General features: G+C 44.1%; 1 protein-coding gene across 1 annotated transcript in view; it reads left to right on the forward strand.

Moving 5' to 3' along the window:
* Nucleotides 1-856: 856 nt before the first annotated feature.
* Nucleotides 857-20,612, forward strand: part of LOC131692186 (uncharacterized) — a 131,901-nt gene continuing 112,145 nt past the window's right edge. The window contains exon 1 of the mRNA XM_058979104.1: nucleotides 857-1,078. Coding sequence (XP_058835087.1) covers nucleotides 899-1,078 — 180 coding nt within the window. The 5' untranslated portion in view covers nucleotides 857-898. The remainder of the gene's footprint in view (nucleotides 1,079-20,612) is intronic.

The following is a 20,612-nucleotide window of genomic DNA, read 5'->3' on the forward strand; positions in this document are numbered from 1 at the left end:
AAGCACATAATATTTCAAAAATAGATTTTTTTAAAATCAATTTTATGAAATTTTAAAAAATATCGTGATCGCCATTTTTTGCTGAATTATAACTCTAATCATGACCTTATTTATAGTTCAAAAAGAATTATCTTTTATTTGCCCCAAATGAGTGATATTGTTATTCAAAACAACCTCATTTTTGGCGAAAAAGTGCTCATAACTTTTCAACGCAAATAGCTAGATATATAGTGCCATGAAACAAATTATTCGCATTGAAACAATCTTAAAGTTGTCTGAAGACTACTTCAGTTTTTAATGAATACAGCAAAAGTTATTGGAATAAAACTGTATTTCGAAGAAACACCCTAAGTTCTGACTTTAAAACTTTTCCAAAATTTGTCGTTCTACAACTTCGCTGCAGGTCGTTTGGCTCTAGCTAGGATGATTAAAAAGTTAATTTTGAAATTGGATGATTAAAAAGTTAATCTTGGTAAAATTAGAACCACCCTAACTGTTGTTTTAACAAAAAGAAGGGGCTCATAAACTACGAAAACTTCTCCAAAGACTTAATAAGGCTAAGTTGTTTAGTTTTAGTAAAATCTCAAAATTCCTGCTAAATTTGCATTCTGGACCACGGTGCAATGTTTATATTGAAATTCGGTACTTTCATTCAATTCGGTACGCGAGTTACGAGCATGACTGCGATTTATAAGTTAGTCGCTTGCTGACCAAGCGCATGTTAAACTCGTAGTAGCTAGCATCGACGAAGAGTGAAGATTTGATTATACTTCGTTTAAAAGCTAAAAAGTTCTCTGGCGTACCTCACCAAAGTGATACCCGCAGAGGGAAAATGTAAACCTTAACGTGAAAAGTTTTGAATTACACCTAATATAGACAATACACGAGCTTATTATCAATGGAACCCAAAAAATTTCATAATTCTGGATCAGTGCAAACCACAATTAGTGAAAATGTGACTCGATCGGAATCAAATAATGAATCGAAAATATTCAGGCACGATAAAAATGTAAAAATTCGAGCACACCGGGCAGATGCGCACCCGCAGATCGATTTGTTACCGACTAGTGATTCCAGAGTAAGCGTAGAGCACAGTTATATATTTTCTCTTTTAAAACGGTTCCCACGCAGCTAAAAATATTTTACGACTTATAGAATATAAAGCAGCTTAAATAAACAATTTATAATAACAATTCGATCATGAACACGGATTGAGCACTGTTTGTTCGCATTCATAATGCTAGCAACTGTATATGAAAAAGTGTATAAGGTGTCTGTTGTGAAAACATGTTTAGTTTACCGAAAGGTTGGCTCTTGTGTTTCTATGATATTCCGCAATATCACTATACGCGTGATATTGTGTGCTTCATCGTTGAATAATTGTGCTTCATCGTTGAATGCTTTTGTTCTGTTGTTTAAATTGTCATATTGACTATTTTTTATTATTACACTTCTCAACACAAGATTGAGGAACAGAAAAAACAAAAACGACCTGAAGTTTTTGCCTTATGGTACTGGTCCAAAGTACCCTCGTTACCCTAGTAAGACAGTATGTCGCACATTTATACGTGCATTCATTTTTTTCAGGATATCTTTTTTGTATTTAAACAAATAGCCTCAAACATTCAGGATATGCTATTCGCGTAGGCCTGCTAAGCCAAGACAAGTTTCGGCTTCACTGTGTGTCATCGGCATAAACAGAACTTCTGCTCGAACATCACGTTCGATTGAAACACAAAGTGTGATTTAGTTTTAAGGGATTTGCGTCAAGCCGGCGCTAATCTATTCCGACAATAAGTTAGTGTCGGTTTCTGATGAGGCGAAGCCGAAACGCAACTAACTATGGATTTAGGATATGTTTTACAGCTTCATTAACGATGTTTCTCGAAGTTTAGAAACACTGGTGCGTTTTGTTCGTTTGTCACGGTGCCTCTGGTAGAAAAATATTTAGACAAAAAATCAGTATCGCTGAGGTACTCACAAATCGAAAGCATAGATACTCCTCTTTCATCTGAGATTAAATTTGAAATGTTCTTTCGGGGGGTCTAGAACAACATTTTTTTTAACATTTTGATGATTATTTATGAAGATTGCGTTTCAATGAATAGCTCTACGAAGAGATCTCACTTTCAGGGGGATAAATCTTTGGACATACAGTATCAGAAGGACGGGTTTGTTACTTTAAGGCGAAAGGTTACAGGATCGGCTGCGGCGATTTCTCGAATTTTTAAAACTTTTACGTAAATTATATCAACAATCCCTCTCGTGTAAAGTTGCGCAAGGAATTAAGCTATTTTTTGGTATAACTAAAATTTTAAAATTTTGATGATTACTCACGGCTAGCATTTTCTAGTTCGAACCAAAATATCTCCAATATTTTATTCAAAAGTACCCCATATTATAGCATAGGATTGTAGCCTGTTTTGTGTAGAATTTTTCGTTCGCTTACATTATATAGCTACGATGCTCTGTTTACGAGTTATTCATATTTTAGTAAAGTTGATGAAATACCCATATTTGCAGCCGCATTTCTACCAAATGCCGTATGTCCATTCTAACTTCAGTGAAAATGAATACAAAGCGCACGCGCATGCATGATGTCGGTTTTGTGTCAGACCGGACTAAGCGATATTACATTGATACAGAGGAAAACGTGTACAAAGATTAAATCTTTACATTTTTTAAGGTATTATTCGCAATGGATTTATTCCATAATTCATGCTATTGATAATATTTTTCAAATTTGGCGCAAATGAAATGTTTATGTTTATGTTTATTACCTTCACCAACAGGCCCCTTGGCCCCAATGGTGGTTGCTTAAACTAATTACATTTTAAAATTGACAGAATTTTCACTTTAATCGCATTCCGCGTCCTGTTGAAGGCAAAGGCCGTCGCCACACTGTTAAAAATTCGTTGGAGTCCGGTAACGGCGCTCTGGCAACCATAGTTGGTTCTCCTGAACGGAACTCGCAGAAGGGAGTTATTGCGTAGAGCTCGCACGCGGGCTTGAAGATCCAGACGTCCGAGGATTGTAGGGCAATCCACTCTGGCAGAGAGTAAGTCCGAGACGAACAGGGCTCGAGAGCAGTCCCTCCGGATGCTGAGTGTATCGAGGTGTATTAGCTGGCAACGGTTTTCATAGCTCGGCAGCTGAAATCTGTTTCGCCATGGGAGATGACATATAGGAAACGGTGGATAAGCTGTAGGCTATCTCCAGATGTACTGCACGAATTGTGAGACAGGTGAAGAGAGCGATCTATCTTTTTACGCTCGACCTCCCGACTCTCACCAGCATTGGTCCGAAATAATCAAGTCCTGTGTATGTGAAGGGACGAACATAGACAGCAAGCCGGGCTGTAGGTAACGGAGCCATCAGGGGTATTTGGGGGTGAGCTCTTCGGATTTTACAGACTTGGCACGCCCGGGAAATTTTCCTCACCACAGTCCGGAGCCTCGAAATCATATACACCTGCCGCATCTTGTTGAGCACCGTTTCATGATTGGCGTGATGAAATGCGCGATGGTACCAGTCGATCAGAAGCAGTGTTACAGAATGATCCCTTGGCAATATTATAGGGTACCGCGCATCAACAGGCAGATGTTTAGTCTTCCTGACCCGACTACATTGACGAAGCAATCCGCGATCGTCCAACACCGGCACGTATTGGTATAGGTCACTACCGGTATCTAACGACTTCCTTTGCTCCAGTGGTAGAGCTGTGTTTCTTGTCAGCGTTATCATTTCATCCGTATACACCTCATACTGGACTTGCTTGAAAATAATTTCCTTGGCAGTCAGTAACTCTTCTTGCTCGAGTTGTCCAGAATACTTACGTCCTGTGCCTCGGGCGTTGTTCAAGAAACGATTCACGTAAGCTATCGTTCGATGCAATCTCTCCCAACGGGAAAAGCGGTTGTAATCGATCAAAGGTCCGGCCTCCACGTGAAGAAATACCGAAGGACGCATTTCCTCAGTGGTTGCTACCGACGGTTTCACTGACTTCGGCCAGTTGTCTTCTGAAAGACGCAAGAAGCTCGGTCCTCCAAACCAGTTACTCTCATCGCTAAAATAAGGGCCACTTCCCCACTTGGTCGCTTCATCTGCAGGGTTTCGCTTCGACGGGACCCACCTCCACTCGCTAGCTTTAGTTGACTCCAGAATTTCTCCTACTCGATGCGCTATGAAGGGTCGATAATTGCGTGGATCCGCTAGAATCCAGGACAACGCAGTTGTAGAGTCGGTCCACAGCACCCGTCTGGAAATGGGAATACGAAGGTTCTCCAGAGTAAACTTCAAGAACCGTGTTCCAAGCACGCATGCCTGCAACTCCAGTCTTGGCACGGACAATGGTTTCACAGGGGCCACCTTGGCCTTTCCAGCAACGAGCACACATTGGGCCTTGCCTCCGAAGTCTACCGTTCGTAAGTACACAGCACAGGAATAAGCGGTTTCACTAGCATCCACAAACACATGGAATTGGGTTGCAGCGTACGTCTCCTTTGTGGCGCCAGGAAAATAACAACGTGGGATTTGCACGGTCGAAATAAACTCGATCATCTTCGTCCATCTTCGCCAGAAGTCACGTGAATTGTCGTCGACTTTATCATCCCAATCCGCGCCAGTTCTCCACAGGTTTTGTATAAGCACCTTGCCGTGGATCAAGAATGGTGCCAATAATCCTAAGGGGTCGAAAAGTGACATAACACACCTTAGAATCTGCCGTTTTGTTGGTCGAATATCTCCAGCGATCAAGGATAGCACATCTTCACCCAGTTGTGTAGAAAAGCTCAACTCATCCGTCCGGGGAATCCACAGCATTCCTAGTACGCGTTCAGTTGCTGCAGTCCTGGTTAGGCAGAGGGTCTTGCCGTCCTCGGTTCTGGGCTCGCCCAGATGATCAAGGATATTTTCGTTGTTTGATCGCCATCCACGCAACGTAAAGCCGCCATTTCAATGTACTAGTCGAACTTCTGCTGCTACCTGCCGTGCTTCTTCTTCACTTCCAAAACTGTCAAGATAATCATCGACATAATGGCTGTCGACAATACCCTGCACTGCTCTCGGAGTGCTCCTTCGCGTTGAGGTCCTTTATATATTGAGCTGAGGCCGGTGAACATGTGGAACCGAACGTAGCAACATCCATAAGGTAGATTACGGGATCTTTAGAAGAATCGAAACGCCATAGGAATCGCTGCGAGTGCTTATCGACTTCTCGTATGCGCACTTGGTGAAACATTTCTTGAATGTCGGCACTCACGGCCACTTGGTACAATCGGAAACGGTAGAGAATGCCAGACAATGATGCTAGTCTATCCGGACCCTTCAATAGCACGGAATTGAGCGATACGCCGTCTACCTTGGCTGCAGCATCCCAGACAACACGAACCTTTCCGGGTTTTTTCGCATTGGTTACCGCCCCCAGAGGAAGGTACCATACTCTGTGCGGGTCCGCTCTCGATAACTCATCTTCTGTCGCTCGATGTGCATATCCCTTCTCGCCATACTCTCGAATCTGACGATGAAAATTCTCTTTCAATACAGGGTTGCGCTCCATCTGTCGTTCAAGGCACTTCAAACGGCGCACCGCCATCGGGTAGCTGTTTGGAAGTACGATATCATCTTGCTTCCACAACAGTCCTGTCTCATATCTGTTCCCGATCCGTTTGGTTGTAGTCTCTAAAAGATATTGTGCGCGTTGATCTTCATCCGACATCATTGAATCCGGTACCTTAACACTCGCTTGCTCGAACTCAAAAAACTGCTTCATTGCTTCATGCAACTCACCGTTAGAATTACATTCACATATATGAAAACTATGAACCTTGTCGGGTTCGTCCAGCTGGCGACCGTATACACACCACCCAAGTCTCGTTTTTACTGCTACCGGTCCAGTGCCGTCTCCTTCCCTCACCTTCACAGGCAGGGCTAGTCGTAGGTTATCGATTCCAATTAAAAGTTTCGGCACGACGCTCGCGTAACTCTGCAGTGGTATTCCTTTCAGGTACTTGAATCTCCTTTCCGCTACTTCACGGTGGAAACTCTGGCTGGGCAGGTTAAGGCGATCGACAGTTCGTGCTTCTGCTATTTTGAACTTTTGGCTGTGTCCTGTTCCTGCGATCTCGAAGCAAACCTTTTTCGAGTCCGTCTCCCTTCGAGACACGTCGCCAGTCCAATGAAGGCAAAGTGGCTGCGGACTTGCATCAAGACCAAGCTGCATTGCTAACTCGTCTTCAATTAGCGTCAGTGTAGATCCCTCATCTAAAAAGGCAAACACATCGATGGCTTTAGACTTTCCGTAAACTGTAACAGGAACGATCCGAAATAGCGAGCTTGAATCTAGGTAACGGTGAGCGTGGTTTTCTGCAAGTTCCACCGGCGGAACTCTCCCGGCCTTCCTCGTCGAATGTAGGAGAGGATGGTGGCGATATTGACAGCCATCGACAGTGCACCGACTGTTGCTACGACAGCTTCGTCGCCCATGCCTGAAGAGGCAAATCTGACATAATCCTAGTTCACGAACTTTTCGCCATCGATCATCCTCGCTGAGGCCTTTGAACTCGTTGCACTCACGAAGACGGTGACCCTGCTTACTACAGTAATGACACCCAGGCGATGTTGTGTCCTTACTGCCGGCCGTGTGCAAGTTCACGTACCCTTTGCTTCTCGACTTGTCTCTGCTCACTGTTTTTCCCGCATCAGGTTCGTAGAGTACAACACTCGATGCGTCGCGAACGATGTCAGCCATATAGTCGCAGAATGTTCGCAGATTCACATTCCCTACGCCACGTTTGTATCCAGCCCACAACAGTTTTTGATCTGCTGGTAGCTTTCCCACAAGCTCCTGTAAAAGCGTAGGATTCGCCAAATGCGCTTGTTCGTTGGCAGCTTCTATGTGATCACACAATGCTTGCACCGCCATCCCATATTCAATTAATCCTTCTAGTTTGTCCGACCTGGGAGCTGGAATCGATCGCACCTCTCGCAGCAGCGAGTTTATCAGCACCTCTGATCGCCCATACCGCATGCGAAGCGTTTCGATGACGTGTGGCACCGCCTGTGGCAACACCAAACGACTGCGGACAGTCTCGAGCGCGTGTCCTTTGAGGCACCGTTGCAGCCGAATCATATTCTCACCATCTGTATAACCGCAAGCTTCCGTAGTGTAATTGTAGTTGGAGATGAACATTGGCCACTCCGACGGATTTCCGGAAAAGCATGGGAGATCACGAGCCTGGGACTGTCGCGCAGCAAGTTGCTGCGGAGTGGGATGCTGTGTTGGGGGAAAATTCACTTGTGTTTTGGGCGGAAGGTGCCGGCAGGTGCGAATATATGACCCTGCCCCACGCGACGAGACTGATTATGAAGCATATTATTATTGGTCGTGGGGGGATTTGTTAAAAAGGTCTGGTAACTAAAGGCATAACGGTTTTCTATTTCAGGGGCTTTCGGACGGGATTTGGCAATAGCACCTGAAGAGTTTACCTGAGTACTAGATGTCAGTTGCAGTCCAGTGAGCAGCTTCTTGCATTGCTCCAGCTGTTCCCGTAAATCAGCTATTTGCTGCTCAGCTAGTTTGTGTTTATCAGCATCTAGCTTCTCCTCCGGTTGTTGCGGCTTCCCTAACGTTGGTTGTTCCTTGAGAATTCTCTGGCCCTCTTGCCATTGCTTCGATGGGTTCACTACTATGTCCGCTACTCTCCCTGGTGGCCCGAGTTCTGTGTGGATGGCTGCTAGTGGTACGAGGTTTCCTCCCACTGCGCCTTCTGCTGTTGAACCCAGCCATTCGTTCACCCGATTTTGGGCAGAGCGGCGACTCACACGGCTCTTCTGGGACTTTATCTCATCCTCTACGGTGGCATTGAATAGCTTTTGTTGCTCATCCAGAAACTTCCTTTGAAGCTCTAATTCGACGCGCTATTTTTCCAGCTCTTGCCTCTCCATTAGCCGTTTCATCGTGCCTGCCAGTTGGGAAGCGCGACCCGAAACGCTGCTTGATGATGCCGCATTAGTAAGTGCATTACATTTAGAACAGCTCCAAGCTCTTTTGTTAATGGAATGCGTTACACCAGCGCAGGAATAGTGCCACCAGTCGTCGCATCCATCGCATTGGACCATGTTATCCACCATATCGGGTCTATCACATGCGATGCAGTTGCTTTCCACCTCGTTGCGATTCGGGCTCGCGAGCGGACTTCTTGCCACGGGCATCGTGTAAATTTTGAAGATTTTGTCCGGGGAATTTGTGTAATCAAACTCCGCTGCGGTTTTCTCAAATTAAGTAGGCTCCACTTTCCGAAAGTCGTTTATTCACGCTTCAAAATTTAGTGCGCCTTACTCTTAGCCTTATCCTCTAGACTTCGCAAATTAAAAATTTAATTTTAATACATACGACCAAAATCAACCACGTTTTATTTATTCTCCCTTCAACCTGACAGTTCCTGCTTTATGCTGTGCCTGACAGACTGACTCGTCTGTATGGAGTATCGTCATGCCGGCAGGGTTGCCGAACCTTCGGCTGCGTCAACACGCTCATTTTTCCCGCCAAAAGCGACATCTTCTGGTAGATAGCTGAGATCACACATTGCGTGCAAGTTCGCTTGGATTGACGCACGTTATCATACCCGTTAGTTATTTTGCGCATATTGCATACGCGCTAGGCGTTATTTCTACACCAAAAGCATGGCTTGTACCAACTGCTCGAAAGTGGTTAATGATTCTGATCGAATCACATGTCGTGGCTACTGCGGTAGGCCACGTTTGTATCCAGCCCACAACAGTTTTTGATCTGCTGGTAGCTTTCCCACAAGCTCCTGTAAAAGCGTAGGATTCGCCAAATGCGCTTGTTCGTTGGCAGCTTCTATGTGATCACACAATGCTTGCACCGCCATCCCATATTCAATTAATCCTTCTAGTTTGTCCGACCTGGGAGCTGGAATCGATCGCACCTCTCGCAGCAGCGAGTTTATCAGCACCTCTGATCGCCCATACCGCATGCGAAGCGTTTCGATGACGTGTGGCACCGCCTGTGGCAACACCAAACGACTGCGGACAGTCTCGAGCGCGTGTCCTTTGAGGCACCGTTGCAGCCGAATCATATTCTCACCATCTGTATAACCGCAAGCTTCCGTAGTGTAATTGTAGTTGGAGATGAACATTGGCCACTCCGACGGATTTCCGGAAAAGCATGGGAGATCACGAGCCAGGGACTGTCGCGCAGCAAGTTGCTGCGGAGTGGGATGCTGTGTTGGGGGAAAATTCACTTGTGTTTTGGGCGGAAGGTGCCGGCAGGTGCGAATATATGACCCTGCCCCACGCGACGAGACTGATTATGAAGCATATTATTATTGGTCGTGGGGGGATTTGTTAAAAAGGTCTGGTAACTAAAGGCATAACGGTTTTCTATTTCAGGGGCTTTCGGACGGGATTTGGCAATAGCACCTGAAGAGTTTACCTGAGTACTAGATGTCAGTTGCAGTCCAGTGAGCAGCTTCTTGCATTGCTCCAGCTGTTCCCGTAAATCAGCTATTTGCTGCTCAGCTAGTTTGTGTTTATCAGCATCTAGCTTCTCCTCCGGTTGTTGCGGCTTCCCTAACGTTGGTTGTTCCTTGAGAATTCTCTGGCCCTCTTGCCATTGCTTCGATGGGTTCACTACTATGTCCGCTACTCTCCCTGGTGGCCCGAGTTCTGTGTGGATGGCTGCTAGTGGTACGAGGTTTCCTCCCACTGCGCCTTCTGCTGTTGAACCCAGCCATTCGTTCACCCGATTTTGGGCAGAGCGGCGACTCACACGGCTCTTCTGGGACTTTATCTCATCCTCTACGGTGGCATTGAATAGCTTTTGTTGCTCATCCAGAAACTTCCTTTGAAGCTCTAATTCGACGCGCTATTTTTCCAGCTCTTGCCTCTCCATTAGCCGTTTCATCGTGCCTGCCAGTTGGGAAGCGCGACCCGAAACGCTGCTTGATGATGCCGCATTAGTAAGTGCATTACATTTAGAACAGCTCCAAGCTCTTTTGTTAATGGAATGCGTTACACCAGCGCAGGAATAGTGCCACCAGTCGTCGCATCCATCGCATTGGACCATGTTATCCACCATATCGGGTCTATCACATGCGATGCAGTTGCTTTCCACCTCGTTGCGATTCGGGCTCGCGAGCGGACTTCTTGCCACGGGCATCGTGTAAATTTTGAAGATTTTGTCCGGGGAATTTGTGTAATCAAACTCCGCTGCGGTTTTCTCAAATTAAGTAGGCTCCACTTTCCGAAAGTCGTTTATTCACGCTTCAAAATTTAGTGCGCCTTACTCTTAGCCTTATCCTCTAGACTTCGCAAATTAAAAATTTAATTTTAATACATACGACCAAAATCAACCACGTTTTATTTATTCTCCCTTCAACCTGACAGTTCCTGCTTTATGCTGTGCCTGACAGACTGACTCGTCTGTATGGAGTATCGTCATGCCGGCAGGGTTGCCGAACCTTCGGCTGCGTCAACACGCTCATTTTTCCCGCCAAAAGCGACATCTTCTGGTAGATAGCTGAGATCACACATTGCGTGCAAGTTCGCTTGGATTGACGCACGTTATCATACCCGTTAGTTATTTTGCGCATATTGCATACGCGCTAGGCGTTATTTCTACACCAAAAGCATGGCTTGTACCAACTGCTCGAAAGTGGTTAATGATTCTGATCGAATCACATGTCGTGGCTACTGCGGTAAATCGTTCCACATGATTTGCGTCAAGATGGATTATGATGTTCGTGACGTCCTGGGAACCCACCCACGGAACCTATTCTGGATGTGCAACGGCTGTGCTGACTTATTTTCGAATGATAATTTCCGTAGAATGGCTTCGCGTTGTTGCGACATAGTACCCGACGACAGTTCCTTGTAATCTATAAAGAATGACATAGCTGATTTGAAAGATGTCGTCAAAGCTCTCTCGGTTAAAGTTGACTCGAGACCGCTATCCCCAACCGTAAGCACGCCTTGGAAAGGGATTGCTGCATATAATCCAATTTCAAACACGCCCAAGCGCAAACGTGAAGATGATCCGCTCAAAACAAAAATCCCTAATATTCGTGGATCCAAAGCTGCGTTTGAAACGATAAAAACAATTTCACCACCTGAAGAGTTGTTATGGGTTTACTTGTCAGCATTCGATCCCAGCACGACGGATGATGAAATTTATAAGTTTGTAAAAGACTGTCTGGGGTGGATCTGCAACCGAGAATAGTGCGTCTAGTTCCTAAGGACAAGGATCTCTCGTCTCTGAGCTTCATAACCTTTAAAGTTGGCGTTAGCAAATCATACAGGGATAAGGCTCTGTCCAAAGACTCTTGGCCGGAGAACATCTACTTCCGTGAATTTGTGACCAATTCAAAAATTCAACTACCTATCATCAGGATTGCTGCGGAGAAGAATCCATCTGATGGTGGACAGTAGCGCCAAGTTATTCTGGATAAACTCGTCTGTCAACCTTCTTGTACCCCGGCGAGCGATCTCGGTCTACCTGACGAATCGGCGACTTCTTCTGTGTCAGGTAAGGCCAAGAAGGGTATATGTCCTTCCGAAGCACTTCCAGATACTGCACACCCTCAATGTAAATTTCACTTACAGTCTGATGATGAACACAACTTAATGGACTCTACCGCTGCAGCGAATCTACAATGTCAAGTTGAAAATTTCGATCGCATCGCATCTGTCCGCTCAGGTAAACATTTGAAGAATATATGTCCTTCCGAAGCTACACGTGATACTGCGCACCCTCAAGTACGCCTCCCATTGCAGTCAGCCGCTGGACACAACAGTCATAACTCGGTCAATCCCCTCCGCACCGCTGCTTGCTCCCCTTCTGGACAACAGTACATCCTGCTCTCCCCGCGTCACTCGCGGTTATGCTGATCATCGAACTCGCAGTCCTGAAAATTGGTATACAGCACGACACCTCTCACATGACGCTGATGGTTTGCGGATCTACTATCAGAACGCGAGAGGGCTTAAGACGAAAATTGATGACGTGTATTTAGCTGCTGTGGACGGTGACTACGATGTTTGCGTCTTCACCGAAACATGGCTTGATGTAAGGATAACATCGGTGCAGCTTTTCGGCGATGCTTACACCGTATACCGTGCGGACCGAAATAGTGGCAACAGTATTCGCGGTCGTGGAGGAGGAGTTTTGATTGCTGTTTCCACCGCATTTGCCTCATGTGAGATTGATGTAGGTAGTTTAACCAGTGTTGAGGCTGTTTGGGTTAGAATTACAACTCCATCGAGAAACTTTTATATTGGTGCTTTCTATATTCCTGCTGAAAAGCGACTCGACTGCAATGTCATGCAACTTCACATTGATGCTGTGAATAACGCTTCTTCACAAGCTGGCGCGGATGGCGTGATGATTGTCCTTGGTGATTTCAATCAGCCAGGGGTCATTTGGGTGCCGCCACGACACGGATACGCTTACCCTGACCCGATTGCTTCGACAACCAACATCGCCAGTCATATGCTACTGGACGGATTTGCTTTCAACGGATTGAGTCAAGTAAGCATGATTCCCAATCACCAGTCACGCTTTCTGGATCTCGTCTTTGTTAGTGAGACTATTATACCTGTATGCTCCGTCAATGAAGCATACAGCGTGATTGTTCCACTTGACAACTTTCATCCAGCGCTTGAAATCTCAATTGGCACTATTCGCTCAATTCAGTACGTAGAAACTGTTTCTGTCGACCGTCTAAACTTTCGAAAAACTGATTTTGTAAAGCTACGTAGTTCACTGTCGCAAATTAATTGGAGTGTACTGTATGCCCAAAGGAGTGTTAATGCTGAAGTTGCCCTCTACAAGCGACTACTACTGAACTGTGTTGAGACCTCAGTGCCTAAATGTCAGCCTCCTAGCAAGCCGCCCTGGTCAAACAGCACTCTTCGAAAGCTAAAACGTACTCGAGCAAAAACTCTACGTGCATACACAAATCGACGATGTCCTCTTTCTAAGCGCATGTTCACTTTTGCCAGTAATGAGTATCGTTGTTACAACAAGCTTCTGTATAAACGCTATGTAAACCGCATCCAGAATAATCTACGCCGAAACCCGAAGGGCTTTTGGTCATTTGTCAACACGAAGCGAAAAGAAACTGGACTTCCATCAAGGATGCTTTACGACGGCGAAGAAGCTACGACAACTGTGGTGAAATGTACGCTGTTGGCCAGATTCTTCTCAAGTATTTTTTCAGCTGACTCGCCAACCGCAATCGAACTCGAAAATGCTTCTCGTGACGTTCCTGCTTGTGCTGTTGATATGGATGTGTTTACTGTCTCCGATCAAATGGTTATATCTGCAATCCGGAAAACCAAGTCATCTTATGCACCCGGCCTCAGTGCTATACCTTCAACTGTATTGAAAAAATGTTCGGACTTACTTGTAACACCACTTGCATATATTTTTAACCTATCGCCTCAGCAGCAAACGTTTCCTGAGGATTGGAAACGCTCAGTAATGTTCCCGGTATTCAAAAAGGGTGCCAGATGCAACATGGAGAGCTATCGCGGAGTCACTTCGCTTGGAGTCGAATCTAAAGTATATGAATCAATCATCAACGAAGCGCTATTTTCTGCTTGTCGACACTACATCAGTACATCCCAGCACGGATTTTTCCCCGGACGTTCGGTCGAGACGAATCTCGTCTGCTTCACGTCATTTTGCACGGAATAATTGTCTAAGAAATTGCAGGTGGATACTATCTACACTGATCTAAAGGTAGCTTTTGGTAGAGTTAATCATGAGATACTGATAACAAAGCTTGATAAGCTACGGTGTTCTACTAGATTCTGCCATTGGCTTCGATCCTATCTTGTACACCGTGAAGTCGTTGTTCAAATTGGCGATATTGTTTCAGAATCCTTTATCAACACTTCCGGAGTTCCTCAAGGTAGTACGCTGGGTCCACTGCTTTTTTCACTGTTCGTGAATGATGCAGTTTTCGTTCTAAGGCGTGGAGGAAAGCTATTTTTTGCCGACGACTTAAAATTTTTTCTTGTTATACGAAATGAAGCCGATTGCCGTGAGCTGCAGCATCTTATCGACACCTTTTATAGCTGGTGTGTAAGAAACATGATGGTCCTTAGTGTTGCAAAATGTTTTGTCATCAGCTATTTTCGAACGAGAAATATGCTTACCTTCAACTATAACATCGCAGGAACTCAGCTGCAACGCGTTGACCACGTGAAGGATCTAGGAGTCATTCTTGATGAAAAGCTAACGTATACTCATCACGTCTCTGCGTCCATCGACAAAGCCAATCGATAACTGTGATTTATTTTCAAAATTTCCAGTGAATTTCGGGATCCTCTGTGTTTAAAGGCTCTTTATTGCTCATTGGTGCGCCCGTTGGAATTTGCAAACGTCGTTTGGTGCCCCTATCAAGCAACGTGGAGCCTTAGGATCGAAGCAGTCCAGCGTAAATTCATACGATATGCGTTACGTGGATTGCCGTGGAACGATCCGTTAAACCTGCCACCGTACGAGGACCGTTGTCGTCTTTTAGGACTTAATACTTTAACGCATCGGAGACATGCAGCGCAGGCTACTTTCGTGTCAAAGATTCTGCTGGCTGAATATGATGATCCGGAGCTACTAGCGCAAATCAGCCTCTACGCGCCTACCCGTTCTCTTCGCAAACGAGCCCTGCTGCATTCTGACATGCGCAGCACTAACTACGCTGCCAATAGTCCGATTTTAGCAATAAGTCGTCGCTTCAACGAGTTTGCTGAAATTTTCGACTTCGTCGTGAATTCTTCGCAGTTTCGTCGTCGTGTATTGTCACTAGTTTAATTGTGTTTAGTTTAACTTAGTGTAGTTTAGTTCATTTAGACAAATTGTCTTTTTTATACAAATACAAACACAAAATACACGAATATGGGTTTCTAGCTAAACCGACATATTTGATCAAATCGACTATGGATCGAGTGATGTGTTACGTCCGAGTATCGGGGACACTATCAAGTTCTTTTGAAACTCAGGAAGGACTACGGCAAAGTTATGGAACCTCTTATCTAATGTTTAATATCTTCGGGAAAAAATGCGGAAATAAATGGTAATAAATATGTACACGAGAGCAAGAGGTTCGAAGGAAGAAACATTACACCTTATGCTCATACGCTCTGTTCTAAACCAAGAGGCGTGATATAGGATCATGTCAATCATCATTTCAACACTCTAATAACCAGACCTCGAAAGCGAAAATTCCATCTCGTTACATCTTAGCAGTTTAGAAAATATTGCAAGCTACTTTTTTGGGCTATCTAGACTACTGTATTACTACTACTGCATTTAGATGCGACCAAAGTTGAATTTTCTACGACTAAAAAGTCGGTGCAAGTACTACAAAACACTGAAAATTACAATTATGTGGAAGAATTTAAATCTATCGTGAATAACCATGAATGATATAACCTTAAATTATTTGTATGTGAGCGAAACATTTCTAGAAGACCGTTGATAGTTTCTCATGTAAGGAACAAAACTATCTTCACAATACAATACAGAAAATTTATCTTCACTGGATTTATTATGAAATTAGTATGTATATGAGTGAGACATTTCTAGACTATTGCTGATAGTTTTAACTCAATGAGCTATTATATCTTCATATATAGTTCAGAAAATTTTCTTATTTTCAATTCAGATTTGTTATTTGGCCGAGTCTCATATACCAATCGACTTGTGTGTTTTTTGTTTTTGTTTTTAGAGGATAGCAAAAAACTTCCAAAAAAGCCCTGAGGCTGCAGGAAAAAAATATATTAAACTGTAACGTCTCAGGGAGCTGTTTTGTGTTGCCACCCGACTCGCCAAAAACCACTACTCTTGCCCAAAACCTGAATCCTCCCCGGCACTACCTTACGGCATTACTTTGGGGAGGGGGTTTTTATGAGTATAACACCCACTCTAATTCCACTACTTAGCAGTTAGTTCCTTCAGTAGGGTTACAGCACTACTCCTCGACAGTGGTGTGTTCTTCACCATCAACACAGACTGGCAATTTCTACATGGTAGTCGGAAAGCTAGCAGTGGGTCGAAACTTTATGCTCTTCCCCTACGAAGACAATCTGGGCGGCAAACTTCAGAGTGTCTAATTTACCTAGCCCTTCGGCTCCCTTGTGCTACTCTGCACCGAAACTTTCTTCTCGTACCATTCAGCGCCACTTACTCGTTCAGCTCCCGACTTGTTCGCAAACTACTCGGTCCAGTCCCCAACGATGGATCTGGCCTACTCCGAAGGAGAATTCCTAGGCGAGAAAGGTTCTCTCGATACCGAGCGGTAGATTTCTCCCGATGCCGATGTTCGTTTCCGTGAGTCAATTAGCTCCCCGCTTTGTTCCGATCTACTCGATGTAGCCCCCGCGATGGACCTAGCCTACTCTACGGACCAGCCAGTAGGTGCTAAGGTCCATCCAGCGATTCCGGGTGGAGCGTAGCTTCCGGTTCACTGGCGTCCCAAGGATCCATTGCTAGCTATTCGACGCGGTCTGATCCCCGGCTGTGCATCTACCCTAATCACGAGCTATCCGGTAGGGTGTTAAGGTCGGTCCGGCGATTCCGGTTAAGTCTGACGTCTACTCGTACTACTCAACTTGTCCCTGGCGGGGGACCCAATCTACACCAACGGATAGTTCCCCGGCGGCGGAATATCTCGCGAATCCCAATTTGTGATTTAATGGCGACTTTCTAGCCATTACTTTGTACTTTGTTGGTCCTTTCGCCACTTCCTCTGCATCTCGGAGGGTATACTCGTAACCACTCTATTGACAGCGTCCCAGGTATGCTCGTCGTGGCACATCTCTTCAACGATACTGTCAACTATCACACCCTACGAAAACTTCTCCGAACCTAGACCACGTGTTCCTGTGTCTTTGCACGTTTACACACTCCGGGCAAAGGAGTGCCGAAGCATGTCCGAACCGGTGCAAGTACTTCCGGAAGCATCCGTGCCCGTACAAAATTTGCATCAAATGTAAGTTCACATCTCCATGTTTCCTATGCACCCAAGCTGTCACATTTGGGATTAGTCCTCAGCCAAAGTGATGCATTTTCGGGATCATGCCGGCGAGAACGCATACTACCTCCGACGATATTGTTCTGTAACCACTCGCGACTCGTCATCAGCCGGAATGTCCTGTTCAGCTTTTCACGGCTCCGTTTGGTTTGCAGCGCAGCACCCCAGGGAACCTCATATCGAAGTATCGATGACGAAACGGTAGATAGCAGACGTCCCGTGCTGCTACTCGGACAGCCGACGTTTGGCATGATTCTCGCTATTGCTTTTGTTGCCCTAGCCGAATTTTCGCAAGCGTAGTCGACGTGGTTGTTGAAACTCAACCAGTCGTCGGTTATCACTCCAAATTGCTACAGTGCACAGTGGTCCCAAAGAGCAAAAAAGGGGCTTTTAGATTGCATCAAAACTGTTGACAATAGTAATGTGGTGTTTTTGAGAAAGTTTCTTGGAATGGAACTCCCCTTCTTTATGTCTTATCGAATTGATGATTAATCCCCTTAGTAGTGAGTTACGAAATTTATTTTCTTCAAAAATTCAGATAGATGAACATTTACTTCAGCAAACTAGTGGAGACACTCATTGCAAACATTTTACCTGAAGACTTGAACTCTCTAGCTTTTATGCTTTTTGAGATACAGGGCATTATTTGTGAAAGGCCCTTTTAAAAGCAGTTTTTAAATCATATGTTTTCTTCTAGATTTTTTTCACTATATAAATGTTCTAGAACATTGTTTAAACTGTTAAACTGCATTACTTTGCCAAAGACAGAAACTTGATATCGCTAGTATGTGTGGAGATATTCACGTTTCTTGATTGAAAATAGCTCTTTTCCAATGCGGATAACTTTTAAGCGGGCAACAACAAGCAAACCACTCGATAAACAAATTAAAGTGCAAGAAAAGCACAACCAATGCTAGAAAAACCAGATCTCCCCAAGGCGGCCCTTTATGGAAATACTAGAGTTGAAGTTTGGCTCATTCCATTACATTACATTATATTACAATTAGTTCAATTACATTACTATATATTACTATTAGCTCTGAAATGAAGGGTTAAAGTCGCAATAATTAGCCTTTCTTACTTTTGTTGGCACGTATTAAGTAAATCAAAAGTTGCAGTTGTTTAACAACTTAATACATACGTCTGACATTAGAAACTGACAATTCCGTTGCGCCTACTTCATAACAATGGCGCAAGTGCAACAAAATGGTAAATAGGGGAACATGCATTTGATGACGGAATGAAACAAACTTTAACTCGAGTATTTCCATAGAGGGCCGCCTTGGGGAGATCTGATTTTTCCAACATTTGTTGTGTTTTTCTTGCACTTTAATTTGTTTACCGAGTGGTTTGCCCGTTTAAAAGTTATCGGTATTGGAAAAAGAGCTATTTTCAATCACGAAACGTTAATATCTCCACACATACTAGCGATATCCAGTTTCCGTCTTTGGCAAAGTAATGCAGTTTAACAGCCTAAACAATGTTCTAGAACATTTATATAGTGGAAAAAATCTAGAAGAAAACTTATGATGAAAAAACTGCTTTTAAGGGGCCTTTCACAAATAATCCCCTATATTTCAAAAAGCATAAAAGCTAGAGAGTTTAAGTCTTCAGGTAAAATGTTTGCAGTGAGTTCTCCACTAGTTTACTAAAGTAAGCGTTTGTCTATCTGAATTATTGCAGAAAATAAATTTCGTAACTCACTACTAGGGAGATTAATCATCAATCTGATAAGACAGAAAGAAGGGGAGTTTTTTCTCGAAGACACCACATTGCTAAAGGCAATAGTTTTGATGCAATCTAAAAAAACGCTTTTTTTGCTCTTTGGGACCACAGTGCAGTGCACGCTTCAATACAATCACGTGCCCTCAACGGTGATCTGCATCCGCTGTACCGCTTTGCAGTTGCTGACCAACAACTTGTGGTGAGCTATTTGCAGCTTGATCCCGTTCATCCAGCTCTCGATCGCGTCTATTGTCTTCGTCACCGACAACTCCACTTCTTCAAGTGTCTCACCCATCACCGTTAGTTACATGTCGTCCGCGAAATCCAAGATTTTCACTTTCCTGGGCAGCCGCAGAATTATGACCCCATCGTACATCGCGTTCCAAAGAGTTGGACCAAGAATGGAGCCTTGAGGAACACCCACTGTGACTCGCATTGACTTCTGCACTTCGCTAGTCTCTTATAGCAGCTCTCTGCTCTAGAAGTAGCTCTTCATGATCTAGCGTAGATAGTCGGAAACCCTCATTCTGTGCAGCGATGGCTTCCCAGCTGGCGCTGGTAAATGCATTCTTAACATCTATCGTGACTACAGCAATCTCCTCTTCACTTCTGTTTAGATACCTTCTCAGAACTCTTGAGCACTGTCTGAATTGCATCCACTGTCGATGCTCCTTGCCGCAATCCGAGCTGCATCTTGGACAGTCCGCGCTTCTCCTTTGTGCCATTTTTTTGAGAAACCAGTTTCTAGATTTAGGAAATAAACGAAACAACGTAAATTTCAATAACAAAATTAAATAACTGTTTTTGCCTTTCTCATATAGAAATGTTATGCAATCACTATGAAAATCGTCAACCTAATCCCGGCCTAAATTTTTTGACCTATATAGGCTTAGGTAGGAGTATGCAATGAGGGGTTGCTACTTTAAAATTGAAACTAGTTTAAAATTTCTTAACAAGTTGAAAATTTTAGGCAGGATCCAGACCCCTCGGATCTTCCTCCTTGATCCGCCGCTAGTTTCAAGCGATGTTTCAGTGTCGACACATCGTATCTCAAGATCTTGGCTGTCGATCCATTGTATGTATGTGCAAATCGTACTGAATATGTAATATACATTTGCAGCATTGTATTGAACATAATCAGCCATGGAATCGTAGTTTGGACAAATGAGAAAGGCACAATAGCACCACTAAGTGGATTAAAACAGGTTTTTTTATTGAGTTCGTTCATTTGTTAGGCACAAATGCGTTAGCTTAGCGGTGCCAAATTCATTTTTTTACATTTTGGATATCTTAAAACTAGAAGGTTACAAATTTGAAATATTTTTTACAACAAGGGGGATTTTTTACTGCAATCTTAAAGCTAGAAATGCAATGCTATATACAAAAGTAGGATACAATAGGCTTTCAGAAATTTTTTTTGCAGCTATCTTAAAACTAGGAATCGAGTTTGATATACAAAAGGAGGAACATAAGTTTTTTAACGAAAAATTTTACAGCTATTTTTAAATTAAGAATACAGTTTGAAAGAGGAACATGTTTTTATGAGAAATTGAACAGCTATCTTAAAACTAGGAATGCAGATCGATATACAAGGTGGGAAAGAATATTTTTATGACAAAAATACAGCTATCTTAAAACTAGGAATACAGAATGCAAATGTGGATTATTTCCAACATCGGTGTTGAAGCAGTTATATCAGGAACGGAAGAGAGTAGGCGGATATGTTGACAGGTAAGAAGACGAGACTTGCCACTTTCAGGCAAACGGGAGATCAGCGACATGCCAAATGTCAAGACCCGGTTTGATGAGTGGGATTCATCGGATCTGCGG

This window comes from Topomyia yanbarensis, chromosome 1 (assembly GCF_030247195.1).
Source record: "Topomyia yanbarensis strain Yona2022 chromosome 1, ASM3024719v1, whole genome shotgun sequence".
Taxonomy (NCBI): Eukaryota; Metazoa; Arthropoda; class Insecta; order Diptera; family Culicidae; genus Topomyia; species Topomyia yanbarensis.